Genomic DNA, 25,283 nt, shown 5'->3' with positions numbered 1-25,283 from the left:
AGATCATACGATATTTCTTTTTCTCTGTCTGACTTACTTCGCTTAGTATGATAATCTCTAGGTCCATCCATGTTGCTGCAAATGGCATTATTTCATTCTTTTTTATGGCTGAGTAATATTCCATTGTATATATGTACCACATCTTCTTTATCCATTCCTCTGTCGATGGACATTTAGGTTGTTTCCATGTCTTGGCTATTGTGAACAGTGCTGCTATGAACATAGGGGTCTAAGCCCATTCTTGAAGGAGACAGGATGGTGGAGGCTATGATAGGCAGGAAAATGCCCCCCCCTCCCCAGCAGATGTCCATAGCACCTGTAAATCTCATACTTGACATGGCAAAAAGGACTTCGCAGAAGTGATTAAGTTAGGAATCTTGAGATGGAGAGATGATCCTGGATTGTCTACTTGGGCCCATTGTGATCACAAGTGTCCTTTTAAGAGGGAGGCAGGAGGGTCAGAATTAGAGAAGGAGATGTGATGACAGAGGCAGAGGGAGAGGGAGCTATTTAAAGATGCTACATTACTGGCTTTGAAGATGGAGGAAGAGGACCATGATCAAGGAATGAAGGAAGCTTCCAAAAGCTGGAAAAGACAAAGAAATGGATTCTCCCCTAGAGCCTCTGGAAGGAACACAGCCCTGCCGGAACCTTTATTTTAGGGCTTCTGACCTCCAGAAATGAATGTGTGTTGTTTTAAGACACTGAGTCTGGGGACTTGCCTGGTGGCGCAGTGGTTAAGAATCTGCCTGCCGATGCAGGGGACACGGGTTTGAGCCCTGGTCCGGGAAGATCCCACATGCCGCAGAGCAACTAAGCCCGTGCGCCACAACTACTGAGCCTGTGCTCTAGAGCCTGCGAGCCACAACTATTGAGCCTGCATGCCACAACTACTGAAGGCCGCGTGCCTAGAGCCCGTGCTCCACAACAAGAGAAGCCACTGCAGTGAGAAGCCCGCGCACTGCAACGAAGAGTAGCCCCCGCTCGCCGCAACTAGAGAAAGCCCGCGTGCAGCAACAAAGACCCAACACAGCCATAAATAAATAAATAAATAAGTTTATTTAAAAGAAAAAAGACACTGAGTCTGTAGTAATCTGTCACAGCAATAATAGGAAACTAAGACAGAGTTCTTAAAGTCCTTTCCAGGGATCTCCAGCCCAGGGGCTCCTCCAGGGCTTCTGGAATTTCCTGCGTCCTGTGTTTGCATACAATCCCTAGTCCTCAGCATGTGCTGGCCGAGTGCTTGGGATACCAGGAGGTTGGATGAGGCGGTAACTGCTGAGGGGCATTGCTGAGAGGTGTGCGGGAGTTGGAACTGGGCAATTTCCCAGAAGAATCTTCCTCCCTCTCAAAGCGCAGAGTATCTCAGAACATTGTTTTTCCATGAAAGAAAGAGCGATTGTCAGCTCCCCGAGCAGGAAGCAGATGGACCGAAGAATAAAGGGTGGTCCTTCCAATTGGAGCACATTTAATTTATGATAACCTACTTTACCAACTTAATTTTTCTCATGTGGCTGTGAATGGGAGAGAATGTGGTCAGCCTAGCTCTGGTCCAGCCTTGGGAACTGTTGGGTAGTCTGACACCTGTGATGGGAGAGGGCAGGGCCACCCAGATTCAGAACTGGGTACCGCAGAGGCTTCTCTCAGTTTCCAGGCAAGGAGAAGTTGCTGTTGATTTTTGAGCAGGGGTGATGTGAGCAAAACTGGCCCCAAGGGCGGCTTCTCTGGCAAGGACAGGTAGATGGATCAGAGGCAGGAACGTCTGGGGATGAGGAGGACAGTTTTGAGGTTACTGAATTTGCATCCAACGTCTTTACAAATGCCCTTACCTTTGGCCCAGCAATTCTGCTTATGGGCATATACCCCAAGGAAACAGTGGAACTAGTGCTTGAATGTAGCGGATATAAAGATGTTCTTTTTTTTTTTTTCTTTTTTTTGTGGTACGCGGGCCTCTCACTGTTGCGGCCTCTCCTGTTGCGGAGCACAGGCTCCGGACGCGCAGGCCCAGCGGCCATGGCTCACAGGCCCAGCCGCTCCGCGGCATGTGGGATCCTCCCGGACTGGGGCACGAACCCGTGTCCCCTGCATCGGCAGGCGGACTCTCAACCACTGCGCCACCAGAGAAGCCTTATAAAGATGTTCTTAATAACACTGTTCATTATAAAAATTGGAAACAAAACAATATGGGCAAGACCATTATTGGACATTTATACAAAGGAAATACTTTGTAGCCATTAAAAATGATTTTGAACTGAGTATTTGACCTTCTGGAAGGATGCTTACAATGTGTTGTTCAGTGAAAAGAGTCAAATTAAAAATAGTATGTTATTTATACTTAAATGGAAATTCTGCTTCAAATAGTGTGCACTTATATAAGATTTATAAATATGCATGAAAGTTTTGAAGGTTATATATAAAAATAAGAGTATCTCTGGTTGGTAGAATTCCCTTCTTTTTCTGCATGTGAGGAATTTCTATGTACAGTTCGCAGAGAACAGTTGTCAAGAGCTCAGATTCTGGGACTCCCTGGTGGCGCAGTGGTTAAGAATCCACCTGCCAGTGCAGGGGACATGGGTTTGAGCCCTGGTCCGGGAAGATCCCCCATGCCGCGGAACAACTAAGCCCGTGCATCACAACTACTGAGCCCACATGCCACAATTACTGAAGCCTGCGCGCCTAGAGCCCATGTTCCACAACAAGAGAAGCCACAACAATAAGAAGCCCGTTCTTCGCAACTAGAGAAAGCCTGCGCGCAGCAACAAAGACCCAACGCAGCCAAAATTAACTAATTAATTAAAAAAAGAAAAAAAAGAGCTCAGATTCTGGAGTTGTACAGACCTAAGCTAATATTCTAGCTCTGCTGCTTACTGACTGTGTGTCTTTGGGGAAGTTACTTAGCCTCTCTGGGCTTTCATTTCTCCTCTGTAATATGTGGGTAAGAGTTGGACTTAACAGGTGGGAGGGAGGATTCAGTGGGCTAATAATACACAGGAAGCATCTAGCACATAGGCTGGTACATAGTAAGTGCTTAGGAAATGTCAGAATCATTAATGTATATTTTTTAATGAATGTATATTATTATGTAATAAAGAAATAACCAACGTTGAGTAAAATTATTACTCTCCTCAGTCAAACTAACATTTGAGGACCTCATTGGAGCAAGACTGTCTTTGCCTGTCTGCCTCGTGTGAGATTGCCCAGCAATTGTGTGTTCAACCAGCCAGAATGGCCATCGTTAAAGTCTACAAATAACAAATGCTGGAGGGGGTGTGGAGAAAAGGGAACCCTCCTACACTGTTAGTGGGAATGTAAATTGGTGCAGCCACTATGGAAGACAGTGTGGAGGTTCCTCAGAAAACTAAAAATAGAGTTGCTATATGATCCAGCAATCCCACTCCTGGGCATATATCCAGACAAAACTATAATTCAAAAAGATACATGGACCCCTATGTTCATAGCAGCACTATTCATAATAGCCAAGATATGGAAACAACCTAAATGTCCATCAACAGACGAATGGCTAAAGAAGATGTGATATATATTTATATATACAATGGAATACTACTCAGCCATAAAATAGAATGAAATAATACCATGTGTAGCAACATGGATGGACCTAGAGATTATCATACTAAGTGAAGTAAGTCAGAAAGAGAAAGACAAATACCATGTAATACCACTTATATGTGGAATCTAAAATATGACACAAATGAACATATCTACGAAACAGAAACAGACTCACAGACATAGAGAACAGACTTGTGGTTGCCAAAGGGGAGGGGGGATGGGAGAGGGAAGGACTGGGAGTTTGGGATTAGCAGATGCAAACTAGTATATATAGGATGGATAAACAACAAGGCCCTCCTGTATAGCCCAGGGAACTATATTCAATATCCTGTGATAAACCATAAGGGAAAAGAATATATATATGTATAACTGAATCTCTTTGCTGTAAAGCAGAAATTAACACAACATTGTAAATCAACTATACTTCAATAAGATTTAAAAAAAGAAAAGAAAAAAAAAAGAATTGTATGTTCAGATCAGCAGGGCCAGCTCCTGTTTGCTGAGCCTTTTGCTCTAACCCAAGCCAGGTGTTTCCTTCCCTGCGTTTCCTGGATTCTCACAATGATGGTTCTCAGCTAGGAGAAATGCATCATTTTACAGATGGGGAAACTGAGGCTTGGGACAGTGAAGTAAGCTCTGAGAAGCCGCATGACTGGTGAAGGGTGGAGCCAGGATTCCAGGCAGCTCTGCCTGAGGTCAAAGGTGAGGGTTTGGCTGAATGAGTCACTGCAGAGTTCAGGAGGAAGGCAGTGGAGAAGGCTTGGTCAAGGCCAGAGCAGGTGTGGAAGGGGCCGTTGGATGTGGGAATAAATACAGAGCAGAGAGGCAGGGCCCTCCAGGCAGTGATTCTGAAAGTATACAGCAGAAGAGCTGGTGTCCAGACCCCTCCTTGGTAATGGTGGATGAATGCCGGATAATTCCATGCGCTTCCTTTTCGAAGAAGGACTAAGGTCTGTTGACGAGTTGCCAAGTATGGGAATTTTTCTTAGCGTGACTGGAATTTAGAATTTTTTTGTTTTGTTTTGTTTTGTTTGCCATACGTGGGCCTGTCACTGTTGTGGCCTCTCCTGCTGCGGAGCACAGGCTCCGGACGCGCAGGCTCAGCGGCCATGGCTCACAGGCCCAGCCGCTCCGTGGCATGTGGGATCTTCCTGGACCGGGGAACGAACCCGTGTCCCCTGCATCGGCAGGCAGACTCTCAACCACTGCGCCACCAGGGAAGCCCTGGAATTTAGAATGTTTGAACTAAAAATAGTCCATTACTAGAGTTCACCAAGGACTCAAATGAAATATTTCCTGAAGAAATCTGACGTCCACACCATCTTGCAAAACCCGCACTGTGCACATGTCCACATGGCGAGTTGGAATTCTGGCCGTGTTCTCAGTGCACTGGTAGCCTTGTCTTATGTTAGCTGTGGCTTTCAATTACTGCTCTTTAATAAAAAACTATTTATTAGGGAAAATTTCAAGTATATACAAAGTAAGCAGAATAGTATAATGAATCCCTATATCCCCCTCACCCAGCATCACCAAATATTCAAAAAAATCTGCCATTCTTGTTTCATCTATATCTCCTCCCACCCTCCACTCCCCCACTCAATGATGATCATTTTTTACGTTTCTTTTTTTGTGAGGTAAACTTAACATACATTGAAATGGGCAAATCTTTGCTTTACACTTTTGACAAATGGATACACCCATGGAACCCACATTCCCATCACAATATAGAGCGTTTCTGCCTTCCCAGACAGTTCCTTGGATCTCCCTATCCCACAGACAACCTCCGTTCTGATTTTGTTCACCTTTGATTAATTCTGCCAGTTCCAGAGCTTTCTGTAAGTGGAACCATATAGTAGGCACTCTTCTGTGTCTGGCTTCTTTCGTGCAGGATTATGTCTGCGAGATTCATCCATCTGGTTGCCTGTATTGGTAGCTCGTTCCGTTTTCTGGCTGAGTGGTATTTGATTATATAAATGTACCTCAGTTTGTTTATTCATTCACCAGTTGATGGACATCTGGCTTGTTTCCAGTTCTGGGCTATTGTGAAAACAGCTGCTATGAACATTTGAGTACAAGTCTTGGTGTGGACGTATGTTTTCATTTGTCTTGGGTAAATACCTAGGAGTGGAAAGACTGGATCCTATGGTAGGTGCACGTTTAACTTTGTAGAAACTTCCATTTGTTTTCCAAAGCGGTTGAACCATTTTGGCATTCCCACCGGCAGTGCGTGAAAGTTTCAGTTGCTCCATCTCCTCGCCACCATTTGGGATCAGCCCTTGTAATTAATCCTGCTCTTTTCAAGTGAGCTAATATATGGATGGAGTTTCTGGAAGGTTTAGCTTTTGTTGGTCAGTCTGGTGTTGGCCAGTTGCTCTGCGGTCCGAAGCTTTATTTGCTCAATTCTCTGTTTCTTTGTCTTCCCAGAATTCCCTTCCCGCTGATGCGGGGTTGGGTGGGCTGGTAGGGGGGAGGTTTCTAGGGGAGTCATAGTCACAAAAGATCGGGAACTGTGGGTCTGGGGGCGGAACTAGAGGTTTGCCCCCTGCTCCATCTCTGGACCCAAACTGGAGCTCTGGGTCCAGTTTGGAGTGGGCGGAGGGCCAAGTGGCCTGACCTCCCTTCCAGATCTGACCCTGGCAGCCCTGGAAGCTGCTCCCCTACCACTTCCCCATTTGTGGAGGTCTCTGAGGTCCAGGCCTCAGCTTCTCTCCCCCCTGATGGTGGCACATCATGCAGTTGTTGCCCCAGCCCATGGGGGCTATGCTTTGGGGGTCCAAGCTCACCTGGTCTTCTCTATCTTCCCTGCAGATATTGGCCCGGTGACCCTCACGGCCGACCCAGCGGTGTTTCAGAGGGAGCTGAGGGAACTCTACGTGCAGGTAGGCTGCCCCGCCCCTGGCTGCTGGCCCTCTGTGTCCTTTTGCCCAGCCCATGCCAGAGGCCAAGGTCTTTGCCCCACCTGGGGGCCAAGGTGGGACTTCCTGCAACCGCTATGACCTGCCTGCCAGCTCTGCCTGGGGCTCCCCACCAGCTTGGGGGTCCTGCAGATTTTGTATTTTGGGGGGTTCCTTCCTTTATTCAGTGAACCAAGTACCTACAGGAGTCCCTGTGCCTGGCATGTAGAAGGTAGTTATTATTTACTGCATGGATGCAGGCTTGGAAGGAGGGGGTATGTGGTAGCTGAGCGAGGATTCAAGAGGGGTCAGTTCAGACCCCCAAAACCTGGCCCGAGACTGGGTCAGATGTCCCATGGCCTCCTCGGCTTTTGGGCCACACTGAACACCCTGGTTCAGCATACGTCTCCCCCACCCAGCCTCCTGAAGGCGGGGATCCCTCGGATAGGTCTAGCTCACCGCCAAGTCCCCCAGGGCCCAGAACAGGGCCCGGCACACGGAAGGGATGAGTGAACCAAAGAGAGAAGCGCTTACTGAAGTTACCACGTGCACACCCTGCTTCCGGTGCTGGGTGTGCGAACCTGGCGGGCAGAGAGCTCCTGGCTGGTGGGCGGGGAGGGGAGGGCTGTGTGTTTCTGTGGAATCGGTTCCAGGGCGGGTTACAGAGAGGATCTGAGGAGGCGGCGTGGAATGCTGTCCTCTGCCCGCCCCTCACCTCTCCTTCTCCTGGCGACCCCGCTACCCCTCTATCCTCCAAGCCTTGGCTAACACGTGGCTTCCTTGGCGTGTCTGTTAGATGTCCCGGTGGCTCCCATCCCTCCTTTCCCACTGGTAGCCGTCTTCACGATGATAACTAAATGCTTGTGTTGTGCTTGTTAATGTAAAGTCTGCCTCCCATCCAGACTCTCTGGGAGGGACCGTGTCGCTTGGGCATGGGTGAGTGAATGAGTGAATGAATGAGTGAATGAAGGAATGAGTGAGTGAATGAAGGAATGAATGAATGAGTGAATGAATGAGAGATGAAGCAGATCGGATGCTACACTGTGTCTCAGGGAAGGGAGTGGCTGGGGCCCTGGCCTGACCCTGGATGGGTGGGACAGGGGCCACTGGAGGGGACCCCCCACCTCCTTGGGTGGTCCCCACGGCGAGGAGGTGGGCGGCAGCCGCTGAGCTGCCCTGTCCTGCAGGGAGGCGGGGACTGCCCAGAGATGAGCATGGGGGCCATCAAGGCTGCCGTGGAGGTCTCCAACCCCGGCTCCTTCATCTACGTTTTCTCGGACGCCCGCGCCAAGGACTACCACAAGAAGGACGAGGTGCTGCAGCTGCTGCAGCTTAAACAGTCGCAGGTGAGCCACCATGAGGGGCTGCTGGGGAAGCTGGGGTCTCCGAGGGCCGCCCCAAGCCCCCCACTCCCTCCCTCCAACCCCCGCTGGACAGCTGAGCTGGTGCTTCTCTGGGTCCAGCCTCCGCCAGCGGTGCCGACCAGCCCACTGACTGAGCTGGGCTGTGAAGTCCAAGTGTGTTCTCATGCTCCCGCCCCGTCCGCCAGGCCGCAGGCCTCCCTGGCGAGACCCTTTTTTTTTTTTTTTTTTACATCTTTATTGGAGTATAATTGCTTTACAATGGTGTGTTAGTTTCTGCTTTATAACGAAGTGAATCAGTTATTCATATACATATGTCCCCATATCTCTTCCCTCTTGCGTCTCCCTCCCTCCCACCCTCCCTATCCCACCCCTCTAGGTGGTCACAAAGCACCGAGCTGATCTCCCTGTGCTATGCGGCTGCTTCCCACTAGCTATCTACGAGACCCATTTTTGATAAAGGCCACACCACCCCGCTCCCTTCACACCCCGTCAGAGCCCAGGCAATCCATCTTCCTCCTGGCGTCGCCTCTGCTGCCCGTCATTCTTCTCCCATTGTCTAAGGGTCTGGAAGATGTGCTGGGGCTTTTGCTTCTTGCTTTCACAGAGAGGGGTTGGGAAGGAGATGTGTGCAGGGAAGGAAGGAGGGCCCGCCCGCTGGAATCCTTGGGAAAGACCTCAAGGGCTGGGACGCCTCTCTGCTCTCCCGTCTAGAACAAACTCGGGTTCTCCAAGGTTCTTCTAGCTCTGCGGCCTCCAGGGCCCACTTGGAGCAGAATCGATTTCCATTCCCTTCCTCGTAGATTTGAGAACGGCTCCCATTTATCGAGCACCTACTGTATTCCTGGCCCTGTGATGAACACGTGACCTGCATCAGTCCTGACCCGCACGGGGTGGGAACTCATATCATTCCCATTTTACAGACGCATCGCCTGAGCCCAGAGAGAGGAAGGGGCTTTCTCCAGGTCACTCCTCCCTGGTTCTGGCCCTGCGACTCACGCCTGTAGAAGGTGGCAGACGAGCCATGAGCCGGGCTGCCTGTCTCTCTTCTAGGTGGTCTTTGTGCTGACGGGGGACTGTGGTGACCGTACTCATCCTGGCTACCTGGCCTACGAGGAGATTGCTGCCACCAGCTCCGGGCAGGTGTTCCACCTGGACAGGCAGCAGGTGACCGAGGTGAGCTGGCCCTGACGTGCTGCATCTCTGGGCGGCTCGGCCCATGGGTTGGTTGCCGTAACAGATGAACAGTGATGAGCGCTCACGTCACAGCAGGAAGCGCAGGAAGCCCGGTTCTCAGGGATTTGGGGCATCATCTGGCTAAACCCTCTCACTCGCCCCAAAAGCAGGTGCTGCGGGTTTCTCAGTTTTGCCGGTAAAAAGATTGGGGCTTGAAGGAGCACCCTGGGTTTTAGCCCGGGTGCCCCAGGAGGTCCAGGCTGGTAGGATAGATCTAACAAAGACTGGCAGAGTGGGGGTGTAGGGGGAGCTTCTCCCCAGAGTCGAGGAGCCCAGGAGTGGGGGGTGGAGGAGCATGGGGGGCGGCCATCAGATTTGGGCTGTGTTGCTGGGACAGGAAGTCGAGCTTGGGGACTTGGCAGGGAGAGGCTTGCTTGGCCCTGAAGCCTGATGTGCAGGGCTGCTGATGCCCAGCGCTGACCAGGTGTCTGCGTCCTCATCTCGGTCTTGGACCAGGTGCCTGCCCTTCCTCCCCTCCAGGCTCCATCAGTTGCTCAGGTCTCTCCCCGCTTTCCCTCTGCCCAGCACGTCCATTCCTCCCCAGGAGCTGGAGGGATCCTTCCGGTGACATGTCGGTAAATGTTTCACAACCATCTCTCTCTGGAAAGAACAAGAATGCCCACTTCCATGGTGTAAATACTCCTACTTTGGCTGGTTTCAAGCTGCCGTCATGAAGTCACAGAGCATGGGAAGTGATGCTCATAATCGGCTTTCTTGAGCCTGTATGAGCCGGTCCTGCATCCCACTGGATCCTCTAAAACAAATCTGACCAACAGGTCCCACCCCATTGTCCCCTGGAACAGGTCCAGACCCTTATCTGAGCTCCACCTCTCTGAGCCTGTCGCCTGTGTTCTCCCCCTTGCCCTCTGCTGCCGCCCTGCTGGCCTCTCTGCTCTTTCTTCAGTGCGCCGTGTCTTTCCTCCCCCAGGGCCTTTGCTCGTGTGGCTTGTTTTTCCAGCTTCTCCTCCCCTGGCCCCTCATCTTCCCAGTCTTAGCTGAAATGCACCTTCCTCGATTTCTCATCAAGATTAAGTCTCCTTTCATACCCTCTCCCAGCTCTCTGTACTGCTTTATATAATCGTAATTTTGTAGCTGTGCAATTATTTAATGCCATTAGGCTGTGAGCTCCCTGAAGGCAGGGCCCTTAAGTCCCTGTTTGCTACTGTATCTCCAGCACCTGGTACAGCCACCAGCATGGAGCAGGTGTTTGGTAAGTAGCTGGTGAATGGATGACATGGAGTCCCTTGTGCGTGAGGAAGAGGAAGATGAGAGGAACAGCATCTCTGAGGCCACCGCGGCCTCGAGCCAGCCCTGCCCTTGCCTCCGGGAGAGGGTATGGTATGTTGTATATTTATGATCTCCAGGGCCGTGTTTAGGTTAGCGCCTTCGCTCCCTGTTGAAAGATAGCGTTTATGGTTCTCTGCTACACATTAGGATTTATTTCTTTTGGCATGTCAGCTTGCTCTGGCACTAAGCCGCCCAAGCAAGGGTGGGAGGCATTTCAGAGTGGAATGATGGCTTGGTCCTTGTTTGGGGGGTGTCCTGTCTGGGCAGTTGCTCAGGACCTGGGTTCCTGCTGGGGCAAATCAGATGTCAAGCATCTGGGTGGGTCGGTGGAGGACCGCTTGCTCAGGTGTGGGGCTGGTCTCTCCTAGCCTCTCCCTCGAGCCATGGAACCTGGGGCAAACCCCTGGCTCCTGGCCGTGGTGCCAGCCTTCTGCCGTGGCAGCCTGGCCAGGCAGGACACGTCTGATGTGGTAGGATATCTGATGGCCAGGGTTGGCTGCCCCTGGCTAGGGACCTGGATCCCTCTCCTTCCTGAATAGAGCTTCTGCCGCGGCAGCCTGGCCGGGCAGGACACGTCTGACGTGGTAGGACATCCGATGGCCAAGATTGGCTGCCCCTGGCTAGGGACCTGGATCCCTCTCCTTCCTGAATAGAGCTCTGTCATTTGTTAGCTTCATGCCTTGTACCTGGCCCCTTCCAGATGTCCCCAGACATTTGGCAAGCCTGGGAAAGTAACCGGGGCAGCCAGGGCTCTGGTCATCCCCCCAGGAGAGGGGACAGTGCCTTTGCCCAAGCCAAGGGGGCTCCAGCTAGAAGAAGTTGCAAAAGTCCCCTAAACCCTGCCTGTGTAGTCAGTTCTTTGACCATGTCAAAGTATGTCCAGTATGGCAGGAAAGACACATTTTGCATTCTCTCTTCCCTTCATTTATCGAGCACCTTCTCTGCGCTGGTGCAGCTTTAGGTGCTGGGCGCCGAGAGATAATCCATCAAGCTCAGGTCTCTGTGCTTTCGGGCGTTTAGCTTTTTCCACCTTTGAGATTCCAGAGTAACTAAAGGAGGGTGAAGATCCTCTCCCCCTGGGAGGGGTAATCTGTAGCTTTTGCCATCCTTCAACAGACAGGGGAGGCAGGCAGTGTGACCCCTTGGGCCTGTCCCAGAGGTGTGCATTTTTTTTTTGGCCATGCTGCGCAGCACGTGGGGTCTTAGTTCCCCGACCTGGGATCGAAACCGTGCCCCCTGCATTGGCAGCGCGGTGTCTTAACCCTTGGACCACCAGGAAAGTCCCCAGAGGTGGGCATTTTTAATTAGGACGTAGCTAGGTCCAAGAACCTCCTTGCCCCAGCACATCTGTCCCACAGGCTTCCCCCCAGCTCAGACCCAGCTCAACGTCCTGTCCCCAGCTCCAACAGAATGGTCAGAATTTCTGGGAAAGCCCATCATCCTGAAGCCCTCTGGGGTCCTGGGAAGTCCCATTCTGGGGGCTCAGACCCTTTCCCTGTCCAGCACCAGCAGGTACAAATATGACAAATTGCTCAGAATCTGGGCATTAACCAGGGGAAAGGTGAACTGCCCTCTAAGACAGTAAGGGGGAGGGGGAGGGGAGGTTAGATTAACAGGTGGTTTGGATTAACAGATCAGGAGACACAGGCCCTGGAGATGACCTCATCCTGGACCCTTCCCAGAGGAGGTGCGGTGGTGGGGGGTTAAGGTCACATGCTGTCTTCAGACCCCCAGCCCTACCACCTGTCTGCTGTGTGACCTTGAGCACAGCACTTAACCTCTCTGGGCCTCTGTTTCCTCAGGTGCGCAGCTGGGTTATGAGGGCTACTGCCTGGAGAGATGGTGACAAGGGTAGGAGGAAGACCTGTGCATGAGGCCAGGCACCAGGGAGCCCTGGGTGAGGGTTAGTGGTGGCCGTACCTCCAGCCCCTGTGCTTCTGTGTGGAGCGCAGAATACACCCCCACCCCCAGCTCTAGCGAAGCCCCCTCAAGGGTAAGAGCTTTCTCTGGAAAAGGTTCTCAGGAAGGTAGAGGCTGGGCCCCGTGCCCAGTTGTCAAAGGCCCTCAGTTTTCTGATCTGTGGTTCTTGAGGCCCATTTGGCGCCCCCGTCCCCAGCTTCCCCTCTCGGCTTCCTCACCCTGACTGTCAGATGCTTTGTGGGGGAGCCTCGGGGGATGATTTATCCGCTGTGAACGGCTGAGCGGCAACCATCTGGCCAGGGTAGCAGCGCCAGATTCTCTCATTCCTTCCCCATCAGCAACAGAGATGAGCCCCAGTGCATTGCTGGCTCCCAGGCACCCCCGTCCTGCTAACATCTGGAAGCCATTACCTTTGCAAATAAACATTACACTTGCCCGATGAAGTCTCTCTGCTCAGAAGTTTCCCTCGATTCCTCTCTGCGTCCCTGGGCCATCGCCAGGTCCAGAAGGCTTTGCCCGCAGGCCTGGGCCCGCAGCCGCAAGAGGGTCAGCACCCCCAGGTCCCGAGGGGTGATGTGCTTCACAGGGCAGCCCTCATGGGCGGGCCGCCTCCTGATGGGGTCGCTGGCCTCCTGTCCCATCTCAGCCCTCTCGGTGCAGTAGCCTGAGCTCTTGGGCATCTTCTCTCCATCAGAAAACCCTAGAAAGAGCTTGTAATGACAGTTGCAACACAGTAGCGGGTGTGACCCGTCTGGGTACCACCTCCTGGCAGCTTTGCTCATTTCTGATTTCCTCCTGACCCCTGACAAGGCCTGGCCCCGGGGGGAGGAGGACAGTGGTCACGGAGCTGTTGCTTTGCTGTCGGGGAGCCGCCTGGCTTACTTCACCAGCTTCTGTCTGCCTTTCTAGCTGGGAGCCTTGGCTGCTGCTTCTGGTCTACCTCCACCTGGACAAAGAGCCTGGTCCTCATTTCTTAACCAAATAGGTGGGATCTTTTCAAGAGAAACATCACTTAGAAAGCTGGGCAAAACCAGATGAGTGAAGTAGCTCCAAATATAAAAACAGAGGAGTTTTCAGAACACAGAATTCCTGTCCAGTGATAACTGAAATCTAGCTGTACAATCTAGGCGCATATGTTCCAGCTCAGTCTGACCAAAACATATTCATTTTCCAAATCTCGAGCAATTCTTCCAATTCCCTTCTGTTTCCTTTCCCTTCCATGGAAGATCACATGGTAGGCAGAGCTGGAGGACTGTCATTTAGAGCGAGGAGGGCCAATATGTAACATCCTAGACACCACGTTCTAATTCCAGATCCATGGCAGACATTGCTGATCAATCACAGATGTTTTTCTAATTGAGGCTGAATGTGGCTTCACGTTTCTCCAAACAGTATTCCAGGAAGTCACTTCCTGTTGATTAGAACTGGTAAGCGACAGGATACCCCTATGGTTGCTCAGGTATATTCTAAAGTCATGCTTGTAAAGACATACTTGTTCCTTTTAATTGATTTTTGCTTAAAAATTTTCTGTGAGAAGTGTCAAAGATACAGAAAAGGAAAAACAGGGACTTCCCTGGTGGCGCAGTGGTTAAGAATCTGCCTGCCGATGCAGGGGACACGGGCTTGAGCCCTGGTCCGGGAAGATCCCACAAGCCGCAGAGCAACTAAGCCCATGTGCCACAACTACTGAGCCTGCGCTCTAGAGCCCGTGAGCCACAACTACTGAGCCCACGTGCCACAACTACCGAAGCCCACTCGCCTAGAGCCCGTGCTCCGCAACAAGAGAAGCCGCCGCAATGGGAAGCCCTTACACTGCAACGAAGAGTAGCCCCTGCTCGCCGCAACTAGAGACAAAACCCGCTCGCAGCAACGAAGACCCAATGCAGCCAAAAATAAATTAAAAAAAAAAAAAGATAGATTCCAGCGTAACCCACAATATCACCTGATAAAATGACTAGTACTTTGCTAGTATCAGCTGATGCCAAGCCCATATTCAGCTTTCCCTATTTGTCCTCAAAATGTCAAATCAGGATTTAATCAAGGGCTGTGCATTTCATTGGGTTCTTATGTCTGTTAAGTTTCCTTAAATCTGGAGTAGTCCACCATGTTTTCATGCCACTAACTTGTTGGAGAGGTATTGATTATACAATGTCCCGTGTTGTGGATTCATCTGATTGTTTCCTTATTCAGGAAAATAAGTGGTATGGTATTTTGCAGAGAGAGTTACCTGTTACCTGATTTTCAATGGGACCTGTCTGAAAGAGTAAGATTTTAGAATGAATAAAAGCAGTTGTAGAAACAAAGGATGTAAGATTTCTCAGCGTTGTGACCAGGGTCAGGAGGGGGCTGCCTTTGTTGTCTGCTTAGAGACATGGTCCTGCTTAGACAGCATGGTGTCCAGGTGAGCGTGTGGTCTGAGGCCCCTTGGGCAGGGGATGGTGAACCACATTGCTCTGGGAGAGATTCCGGATCTCCAGAGTTCATCAGTGTATAGGAGGCATCAGGAGGGCTTCCTGGAGGAAGTGATGGGTGTCACAGAAGTTGGCCATGTGACGAAGGAGGGAAGTCTTCCCAGCAGAGGGCACCCTTTGCTCCTTCTGTCCCAGCTGAGTCCTCTGGATGCCTTCATTCAGGTGTCACAGTTCTGAGCCCACAGGCCAAGAGGGTAGTGACGTGTGAATCGGGCCTAGTAGAGGGCAGTGGGGAGTGGGGTGGCCTCAGGTGACCTGGAAAGCCTGTATGCTGCCTAAAAGCCACCGGGAGACCAGATTTTGCACACAGCTGGCAGCGTGTTAGGGACCCACCTCCTGTGGGCCAGACACAAGCAAGACATCACGGGCGCCTGCTAGTGTCGGCTTCTCACACCTGCCTTCCAGGTGCTGAAGTGGGTGGAGTCAGCAATGCAGGCCTCCAAGGTGCACCTGCTGTCCACGGACCACGAGGAAGGCAGTGAGCACACGTGGAAGATCCCCTTTGACCCCAGCCTGAAGGAGGTCACCATCTCCCTGAGTGGCCCCGGGCCCGAGATCGAAGTCCAAGACCCACTGGGTACGTGCGCCCCAGGGCTGGCCTCCACCTTGGCCCTGAGACTGAGCTGGGAGTCCAGAATGGGACAAAGAGAGAGGCCCTGGGGTGATAGGGGGTTTGGACATAAGGCTCCAGGAGCAAGGAGGGCAGGGGGAATGCCAAGTGAAGGGCACAGAGGGTACCCGTGGTAGGTGAGGAAGCAGGAAGGCCATTAGCAGCCCAGCTGGGGAATTAAAATAATGACAGTCCCTGGGCTTCAAGGATCACATGGCCTCTTCCCCGTGTTCCCTCAGTGGAACTCTTCAGTGGCCTGGAGAGTCAGTGGGGGCAAGAATTAGTGGCACATCGTAGAGATGGGAAGCTGGGGCTCTGGGAGGTGGAGTGACTTGTCGGGTCGCCCAGGGTCAGTGTGATTTGGACTCGGTCTCCTGGCCCCATGGTGCCCTGCGGATGTCCTGAGGGTTCAGGTCCAGAGGCCAGGGGTACAGCCGGCACCTGGGGAGGGATGAGGATGGAGATCAGGGTAAGATAGAGGCCCGGGTACCACCAAAGGCCTCTTGTCAGTTCCTCTAGGAAGCCTGAGGCTGGTGTTTGGAGTGCTGTGTGTCCCAGGGGACAGGGTGGGACGCGGTCACCCCCAGGAAGTGGTTGGGGACTAAGCGGTCCTTGGGGCTCCCACAGGGCAGATCCTGCAGAGGGACGAGGGCCTCGACGTGCTCCTCAACATCCCTGACTCGGCCAAGGTTGTGGCCTTTAAGCCTGAGCATCCCGGGCTGTGGTCCATCAAGGTAGGGGGCCTTGGGGTCCTGGGGTTGGGGAGACCAGCTTCACCGACCTGAGATACCACCTCCCTCTTGCCTGGCCCCAGGGAGCCTGGGGCCCTGCGAAGCTGAGAGCTGGAGCGTGGATAGTGATGTGGGCATATCAGTAGAAGTAGAAGGTCAAGAACAGAGGAGGAGTATTCTGCCTTGCGTCAGTGAGAGGAAGTGGAGCGGTTTGGGGTTAGTCAGGGAGCTTCTAAGAAGGGCTTACAGGAACCACTTGAGTGTCCAGGTGGGTGACTGAGCTGTCCTGTGAAGAGTGCACAGAAGCAGCAAGGGTGACCTTGGGCTCAGAGGGACAGGGCTGGCAGGGGGAGCGGGGTCTGCTCTAATCTGCAAGGTGCTGGGGGCAGGCTGGGCTCCTGACAGAGTATCCTGGGATGGGGCAGGCTGCTGCTTCAGGAGGATATGACTCTTGCTGATCAGGCAAACATGTACGGAGCCCCTACTGGGCGCCAGGCACAGGGCTGTGTGCTGCAGGCACCGCTATCCCTCAAACTCTGAGCATCTTTGAACCAAGAGCTCTCATGCCAATGGGGAAGGCAAGGCAGGGGTTAGACGTGCAGGGGGACAGACCAGACCCACGGGTGTTGGGGGCGGTGGTAGTGGGAAAGACAGGGCAGCTTCGAGAGGGCCGCTCAGGACAGTGCCCTAGCTGGGTTTCTTCCACTTCATTTGGGGAGCATCGTGCTGGGCCCCCAGGGAGCAGGTAAGTTGCCCACCTGTATGCAACGGCGGGAGAATTCCAGCTGCCAACTCCAGGCCGGGTCAGGTGGGCCGCCTCCCGCCTGGAGCTGGGGTGCTGGGTTCGGATGCCCCGGTGACGTGGGCCTGGGCCTGTGCTAGGTCTATAGCAGCGGCCGCCATTCGGTCAGGATCACGGGCATCAGCAACATCGACTTCCGAGCTGGCTTCTCCACTCAGCCCTCCCTGGACCTCAACCACACCATCGAGTGGCCCCTGCAAGGTACGGTGCTCCTGGCCCCAGGGCGATTCAGGGCCGCCTTCTGCGGAGGTGGGGCTCGCCTTTGGGAAGTGGGGGGAGCTCTGGGGGGAGCCATGAGTGTGTGACGATGGAACGGGCCTGCAGAGGCTGGGTCCGGCCTCTCTGTCACATCACAGTGAACTGCGCCCAGGGCCAGCGCTCCCTCTGTCGGCTCCAGCCCAGGTGACCGTGCGACCATTTACCTTTAGAACTTCCTCCCTGCCCCGCAAGGCCTCCAGGACCTCACGCAGTCCCCCTTACTACTCCTTCCCCTTGCTCTTTGTCGAGATTTGTCTGTCCAGAGCCCCACTTCTTCCAGTAAACATCAGGCTGGTCCAATACATTCAGAGGTGCCTGAGTGGACACCTTCCCCGAAAGGGGGACCAGTGTCTCACTCCAAGGGAACGAGTGTCCTGATGGACATTTAGATGCCCCTGGAGGCTGATAGCCTGGGGGGACGTTGGAGGCGCAGGATCAGTTTTCCAATGAGAAGCCGCGCACTGGGTTCTGAGGTTGCCTACATACCCCATCATGGCTCCACCTGGAGAAAGCTGGGCCCCCGAGCAGGCAGAGGCTTCTGGCTCAGGGTGCCAGAGCTTCATGCCAGAAAATGCCATCTGGTAGCCAGACCAGGGTCCCCATTTATAGTTTGGAAAATATGGTGTCTTGCCACGGGTCCATCCAGAGGATTTTGCTAGGACCAGCTGAGCAGAGATGGGGGGGGACTAGACCAGGTCAGGCTAACTTTGGACCACAGAATAGTGACCCCAAATGGTGTGTGCTGGATCCTTAGGGCTTTCTTTCTAGTCCGTATCTCCTCTAATGTCTGTTATTCTTGTCAGCCCTTGTGGGTTTCCCTGCCAGGACCAGCAGTAATATCTTCAAAATGAGAAGGGGTTTGCTTGCTCATGTCGTGTTTGTTTTTGCCAGTAGGAGGGAGGGCGCGAGGCAGAGAAACTTAGTTCCTATTCTAAAGCCAAGAGAGAAAAGAAACCCTACATGAAGTGCTACAGTGGGGGTTGAAAACTGGCCAGTCTCCAGTGGAAGAGGGTGAAGGGGCCCATCTGTGACCCTCTTTGGTTTCTGCTTTTGATAAAGATGTGGGTCCCAGACATCCAAAAGAGACAGAGAAACAGCAGGGCAATTGCAAATGATAAATAGCGATTGACCTCAGTGCCAGGGGCACCAGGGAGTGGGCAAGGCTGTGGCTAACTGGACAGTGGGGGTCCGGGCCACAGGAACAGCTGCTACGTGCCGTTGGCTGCTTGTTGCAACGTGGGAATGGCGCCCAGCACTGACACACTTGATTTTTCAAAGGAATCTGGACCTCTAGATTTGTATATGCCCCTTCCAGATTGTTTGATATTTTTTCAAAAATTTGAAGGCACTTCCTGGACCACATCCTCTGGTCCCCAGTTTATGATCAGTGAGAGGAAAAAAACAATGAAGAGCCATCTGCAAAGGGAGCGACCTGACCGTTCCCACATCAACTTAGGAGATTATAAAACCCAAGTCCAGTTCTGTCTGTCCTGGGATAGTGTGAAAAGTACATTTCAACAAGATAGAAAAGGAAACCAAAGGAAAGATGAACATGGGGAAAGGATGGGCAGGGGTCAGCATTCCCAAACCGGGGCGTGTGTCTCACCTCGGCCGGTCCCAGAGCCTGCCTGACGACCGCCAGCACCAGAGTTACTGGCGGGGCAAGGGTGGGGGTACCCCTTCCCAGTTCTGCTCAGTGAGCACCCCAGTCTGCACAGTAGAGGGGATGTAGCCCTGGGAAGCCGTGGGTTGGAGGGACACTGGTGTTTCAGGACCACGGACAGTAGCAAGCCCCCGCTTCTCTCCTTATCCCACCCAGCATTAGTTAGCCCGGGGAAGAGGTGAGGGAGCGGGTGAAGGCCGGCCAAGCAGGCTGCTCTCTGACTGTGGTCCTGGAGGCCCTGCTTGGGGAGGATCGTGGAGCCCAGCACAGATGGCAGCATCTCCTTCCTCGCCTTTCCCTCTGCAGGGGTGCCCATCTCCCTGGTGATCAACTCCACAGGCCTGCGGGCGCCCGGCCGCCTGGACTCAATGGAGCTCTCGCACAGCTCAGGGCGGTCCCTCCTGACTTTGCCCACGCGGCTCCTCTCCGACGGATCCACCCATCAGCTGTGGGGCGGGCCGTCCTTCCGCACCCCCCAGGAGCGCTTCTACCTCAAGGTGAAGGGCAAGGACCATGAGGGAAACCCCCTCCTCCGTGTCTCTGGAGTTTCCTACCGTGGGGTGGCCCCAGGTGAGTGATTGGCTCTTACCACCCCCAGCTCCCTGGTTCCCTCCCTTGGAGGCTCACTTCTTTCCGGAAGGCTCTCCTGATTAGATTAGATTAGATTAGGAAATACTTTTTCATTCAACTTCTCTGGGCAGCAGGCTCTGCAAGACATTATGCCAAATAGTGAGATGCTTCAGATGTAGCTTTCAGCTGAAGGATTTGCTGCAAAGTCATCCACCCATCCATGCATCCATCCACTCATCCATCCATCTGTCCGTCCATCCATCTACCTGTGCATTCAACATTCATTTTGTGTCGGTCACGGTACTAGGCAGTGCAGACACAGCAGTGGGCAGGGCAGTGGGCATGGGTATGCCCTTCCCTAGTCATAATTACTATCATAGTCAAAGTCATGGTAATAGTAATCTAGTCACCATTTTGAACACTTTCCATGGGACAGTCCTGGGCCAAGCGCTTGCCATGCATTAGCTCATGGAATGCTTACACCAGTTCTGAGATATGTCCCCATTTTATCGCTGGGGAAGCCGAGGTCACCCATTTTATAGGGTTGCTCGAAGGGTTCCATAAGCTAATGCACATAACAAGACGGCTCTTGGGTACTCAAGAGGCTGCACACAGGACGTGGGAACCGTAGACCGGAGCCCTCCACACGGCTGCTGTTACTGTGACGTCATTGTAGGTCACGTTGTGTTGGTTCCCATGCGTGTGGCTTTTGCTGGTTTCCCGTGTGTCCCTGAGGTCTCACCATCCGGGCTGGAAGCTCCCAGAGGGCAGGGCAAAGTCTTTGGCTTTCCAGATCTGCCTCTGGTCCTGGAGTGGGGTGGGGTCTGAGTTCACTGGCCATCGGCCTCCTTATTGGGCTTCGTTCCCTCTTCCAGTCCACTCCCCCCTCCCCTGGCAGTGACCGGGGAGGAGTTCAGAGGTGGATGACACTGGCATTCCATCATCAACTTTGCTGGGGGTCATCCCATTTCATTTAAGGGTGCAGGGAAGGTGCCAATGTGCCGGTGGCGAGGTGGAGAACTTGGCGGACCCGAGTGGGTCAGGGCAGGGTCGGGGGCTTGGGACCCCTTCTTTCAGTCTCCTGGCCTCCACTCCCCTGCTGTGACCCCTGGACTTCTCCTCCCTTGGCCTTTACAGCTTTGAGGAGGAATTTTCAGGAAGCAATTTCAGCAGCCTCCGTTTCTCTCTCCTGTTCTTTCAGATGGCTCCCAGAGTTTTGAGTTTAGCGCCGGCTTTTGGTCTCCGTGTCAGCTGTAGATTAAAGTGTAGAGGCGGGGTTGGGGCCGGGGGGGATGTGCCTCCCCTACTTCCCGGGTCTGGGAGGCTGGGAGCTTGACTGAGAGAAGGAGGCTCTGGGTTTGGAGACATGGGGGTGGGGAGGACGGGGCCTCAGCTCCCTGGGCTCTTCAAGCTCAAGGAAGAGGGAGCCGGAGCTGGGCCGGCAGAGGCTTCCAGTGCGTGGGGGTGAGCGGTGGCTGCTGTGCACGCAGCTGAAGACGTGGCTGGATGGTCCAACGCCCCTCTCCCCTGGGATGTGGCAGGCAGCCTGTAGCATGATGTCACCCGCCGCCCTCCCACCTCCAGCTCAATGCTCAGAGGAGGTCTGGCACGTTGCCTCAGCCTCGGAGCATTTCTGGTGGGGATGGGGGAGAGGGCAGTGCGAGGGTTGAGCACACGTCCGTGATCGCCCAGTGAGGTACTGACGGCCCAAGACGGACCCTGGGAGACAGTTCTCAGACTTTCCCACTGAAGTAATTCCAAGAGCCAAGGCAAGAATATGTATCACCCCAAGGCCAGGGTCAGGCGAGGGGGGCAGTGGCATCTGATGGGGCTCCCAAGAGGCTCATCCCAAGCTGTGAGACTTCATGGAAGTCTCTTATTTAATCTCAAAAATGCGTGTGAATTCTGTATTCACAGCCATGCTCCAAGTATGCTTATTTTTCAATAAAAAAGGTTTCCCTCCCACAACTTTGGGTCAAACTGACCCTCCAGGCAGACGAGCAGCCTCACAGCCCTACCCACACCCCTGGAGAGTCCTGTCTGGGTAGCATTACGTCAGATTTCAGGGCTGGTTTGACTTCTCTGCCCCACAGAATTGCTAAAATGGTGGCACAGGCTGGTCCGTCCTGGCCAGGCTTCTCACAAACCATAAAAACCCCATGAGTTTTCATTGACGGAGCCGGTCCTGCCACATGCATGTGCCAGGTGCTTTCCACGCCCCATCTCTCACCAGCTCCTCACAGCAACACGATGAGGTCAGTAACCCAACTAACCCCATTTTACAGAGGTGGAAACTGAGGCTTCAGGAGGCTACGCGACCTGCTCTTGGTGACCACTGGGTGGTGGTGCCAGAGACTGTATCCCGGCCTTCTCTCCCCTGGCTCATCCCCGTGGGTCTCTGTGTCACTGGAGGAATCTTGAGAGCTGGTCCTTGCCCACAGGTGCCCCCCTGGTCAGCATGCCCCCCAGGATCCACGGCTACCTGCACCAGCCCCTGGTGGTCTCCTGCTCTGTGCACAGCGCCCTCCCCTTCTGGCTACAGCTGCGGCGGGATGGAGCCAGGCTGGGCCTGGAGAGGCACTTTCAGTGAGTGGCTCAGGGACGCCCCGTTGTTCCCAGCCCCAGGGCTCCTGGGCTTCTGATGCCCTGGAGCGATCTAAGGGGAGTGGGTGGCAGGAGTGGGACCTTGGTCTCAGTCATATTGTCCTCCTGGGCACCTCCCAGCTTGGCCAGGGATGGGGGAGGGTGGTTCCCTGAGGCTCCCACTGCTTCTGGGCCATCACCCCATGGAAGAGCCATGGGCCTTCCTCAGCTTCTGAAAACTCAACCCATGCAGGCCCAGCTCTGTGCTGGTCAGGGCAGGAAGGACCCTCTTGAGAACCTCCCCACTATGGTTGGAAGTCCAGGGCTCAGAGAGGGGAAGGCACTTAGAGTCACATCGCATTTCATGGGATTTGCCTTCTTACCAAGGCTCCAGGAGGATTTGCGACCTCCCTTCTGGGCAAGATTCAGGGGACCAAGCCCCCCAGTGTCTGGACGAGGCTGGGGGACCCTGACTGGGGGCAGTGCGACTGTGTGTCTCCAGCTGTTCTTTGTCCACAGGGGGTCAGGGAACAGCAGTTGGGAGATCCCACGGGCCTCTAAGGCTGAGGAAGGCACATATGAATGCACAGCGGTCAGCAGGGCTGGGACCGGACGAGCAAAGGCCCAGATTGTCGTCACAGGTCTGTCTCTTTGGGCCTGTCCGCGTATCCCCTCCCCACCCCCTTCCTGATTTTTCCCTCTAGGATTTCCTCCCAGGGTTTCTCCACCTGTGGGCAAGCATGCCAGCCAGCTGCTGGGGCCTGTCCATCATCCAGAGTCTGATGCCCACACGGCACCTGCTTGCTGGCTCCCCGCCCCCCCACCCCCACCCCCGTTTGGGCTGTTTCACCCATGAATGGCCTGTGAGTCTCAGCTGCAGCTTGGGCTGTGTCCCCCGCCACCAGCCTCAATCCCACCCCTGACCTCTTGGCCAGCCCCCAGGCCCTCACAGGGGCCGCCGTCCATCCCGTCGTTCCGAACCCTTAATGCTTCCAGGTCCCGCCGCCGTGGCACCGTTGAGCTCAGGGAGGCTGTCAATGCCACAGACCCTCCTAAAATGAATGGGCTTTATTTTTAAAATAATGAACCTAAGCTGTCTTGAAGAGAAGAAAAGGGGCCCAAGGAACAGGGAGAGATCAGCCACTCTAAGTTGTCCTAAACTCACACAAAATCACGCATGTTCCCTGTAGGAAGACTGGAAAATATAAACCAGCAGAAAAGATTGGAATGACCTGTGATCCCTCTGTTCTAGAGATGACCTTGGTAGCATTTTGATTTACTTTCTTTCAGACCTTTATCTATGTGTGCATTTTAACAAAAATGGGATAATATTATACGTACTTAAAACAACCTGATTTGTTGTCATCTAACACTGTAGCGGGTCAGCAAATATTTTACTATAAATGGTAAGTACAGAACAGTAGAACAGTGTAAGGAAATTTGCACGTGCATTTACTAGACTTAATGATTGCTAATCTTTTGCCATATTTGCCTTTTCATTTTATGGCCAAACTATTTTATTTTAAATTTTAATTTTATTGGAGTGTAGTAGATTTACAACGCTGAGTTAGTTTCAGGTGTACAGCAAAGTGATTCAGTTACACATATAACTGAATATATTCTTTATATACATATAACTGAATATACGTATATTCAGTTATACATATATTCATTCTTTTTTTAGCTTCTTTTCTCCTGTAGGTTATCCCAGATATGGCTAAACTATTTTAAACTAAATGGTAGGCATCCTGACATTTCAGTATGTATCTCTTTTAAAAACATAGATTTTTCCCATATAATAAAGATTCTATGATTACACCTAATAAAATGAATAGTAAGTAATGCCTTAATACTACTTAATTTTGTCCGGAGTCAAATTTCCCCATTAGTATACTTGCACATCATGGTCATTGACATGTGGATCCAGCTTTTTTCCTGCAGGTCCTGCAGACCGTCCCTGAATAGATGGTGTCTGACCTGTCACTTCTTACGACCTTTTCTTGTTGAGAGTGAGGGCTTCTTAGCTCTTTTCTCCTTTGGGGCAGTGGCCTTCCTCAGTTTCACGTTTGGCTGCTACTTGTACAGAGAATCGCTCTGTACTTGTTCCTCTTTCCCTCTTGAGGGTGATTTCCGAGGCTTTATCCCCCAGGGCGGAATTATTGGCTCAAAGGGTGTGAAGAGTGGTGTAGCTCTTGCTAAATATTGCAGTTGGGTGTTGTGTGGAAGGTAGGCACGCACGCGCACATGCGCACACACACGCGCACGCACGCATGCACGCAGCCCCCTCGATGGGTGTGTGATGGCCATGGGGTGGCGCCGTCCGGGCATGGTGAGCAGATGCTGGTGAACGGCTCTGCTGGCTGATGTGTCCTGAGGCATGCGGTGGGCTCTGGGGTCTGGACACCACCAGGGCCTGCAGGATGGCCCCCTCCCTGTGTCAAACCCTCAGTGCCTCCTGTACTCCTGTTCCTGCAGGCCCCCCACCGCAGGTGGTCCCTGTCCCCAACGTGACCGTGTCCTCTGGAGAGACCGCCATCCTGTCCTGCCGGGTCCTGGGCGAGGCCCCCTACAACCTGACGTGGGTCCGGGACTGGCGAGTCCTGTCGGCCTCGATGGGCAGAGTCACCCAGTTGGCCAACCTGTCCCTGGAGGTCAGGGACATCACCCCCAGTGACGGCGGGCGGTACCAGTGCATGGCCAGCAACTCCAATGGGGTCACGAGGGCGTCCGTCTGGCTCCTGGTGCAAGGTCAGGCTGCTGTCCTCCCAATTCAACACAATACCTAGCATTTCCCTCCAAAGCCCATCAATCCATCCCTCTACCCAGACGTCACCTCTGGCAGGCAATGTCAGCCCTTTCAGTGTTTTCTCAACCTTCAGAGGAAGAGGATTCTGTAGCCTTCCAGCCTAAGTGTAGTGGTCTCACTGTTGGGAAGTTCATCCTCATATCTGACCTAAATTTCTGCTGCTGTAGGTCAAGCCAATTGCATTGAGTCCTGTCCTCTTCCCCTGCCATTGAACACCTCCATTACCTACCCCTCTCAATATGCTGGACAGAGATGGAACAGTGGAAACTTCCGAAAGCCCAGAGATCAGACGTGCTTGGCAGGGGTTGGGTAGCACCGACCAGGTGGGGGTGGAGGAGGCAGTGGGAAGAACCCACGTCGGGAGTGTTGGTGCCTGGATTAGGTACTAACCTAGGATTGAGGTCCACCCAGGATTTAGACAGATGCTCCTCCCTGGGGTGCTATCTCCCCAAGTGTAAAAGTGAGTGTGTTGGAACAAGTTTTCTCCCTTATGCTAGTGACTGTTGATTGACTGCCTAGAGTGT

The 25,283-nt window shown here is 53.2% G+C and overlaps 1 protein-coding gene across 1 annotated transcript in view; it reads left to right on the top strand.

The window, feature by feature from the left end:
- Window positions 1–25,283, top strand: part of HMCN2 (hemicentin 2) — a 148,713-nt gene that overhangs the window by 13,638 nt on the left and 109,792 nt on the right. Inside the window, exons 2-11 of the mRNA XM_060101560.1 lie at window positions 6,376–6,446; window positions 7,649–7,807; window positions 8,876–8,998; window positions 15,142–15,313; window positions 15,974–16,080; window positions 16,960–17,080; window positions 19,107–19,370; window positions 21,812–21,956; window positions 22,473–22,594; window positions 24,429–24,701. Coding sequence (XP_059957543.1) covers window positions 6,376–6,446; window positions 7,649–7,807; window positions 8,876–8,998; window positions 15,142–15,313; window positions 15,974–16,080; window positions 16,960–17,080; window positions 19,107–19,370; window positions 21,812–21,956; window positions 22,473–22,594; window positions 24,429–24,701 — 1,557 coding nt within the window. The remainder of the gene's footprint in view (window positions 1–6,375; window positions 6,447–7,648; window positions 7,808–8,875; window positions 8,999–15,141; window positions 15,314–15,973; window positions 16,081–16,959; window positions 17,081–19,106; window positions 19,371–21,811; window positions 21,957–22,472; window positions 22,595–24,428; window positions 24,702–25,283) is intronic.

The sequence above is a fragment of the Mesoplodon densirostris genome, chromosome 6, assembly GCF_025265405.1.
Source record: "Mesoplodon densirostris isolate mMesDen1 chromosome 6, mMesDen1 primary haplotype, whole genome shotgun sequence".
NCBI lineage: Eukaryota > Metazoa > Chordata > Mammalia > Artiodactyla > Ziphiidae > Mesoplodon > Mesoplodon densirostris.
This window is presented reverse-complemented; position numbering and strand designations above follow the sequence as displayed.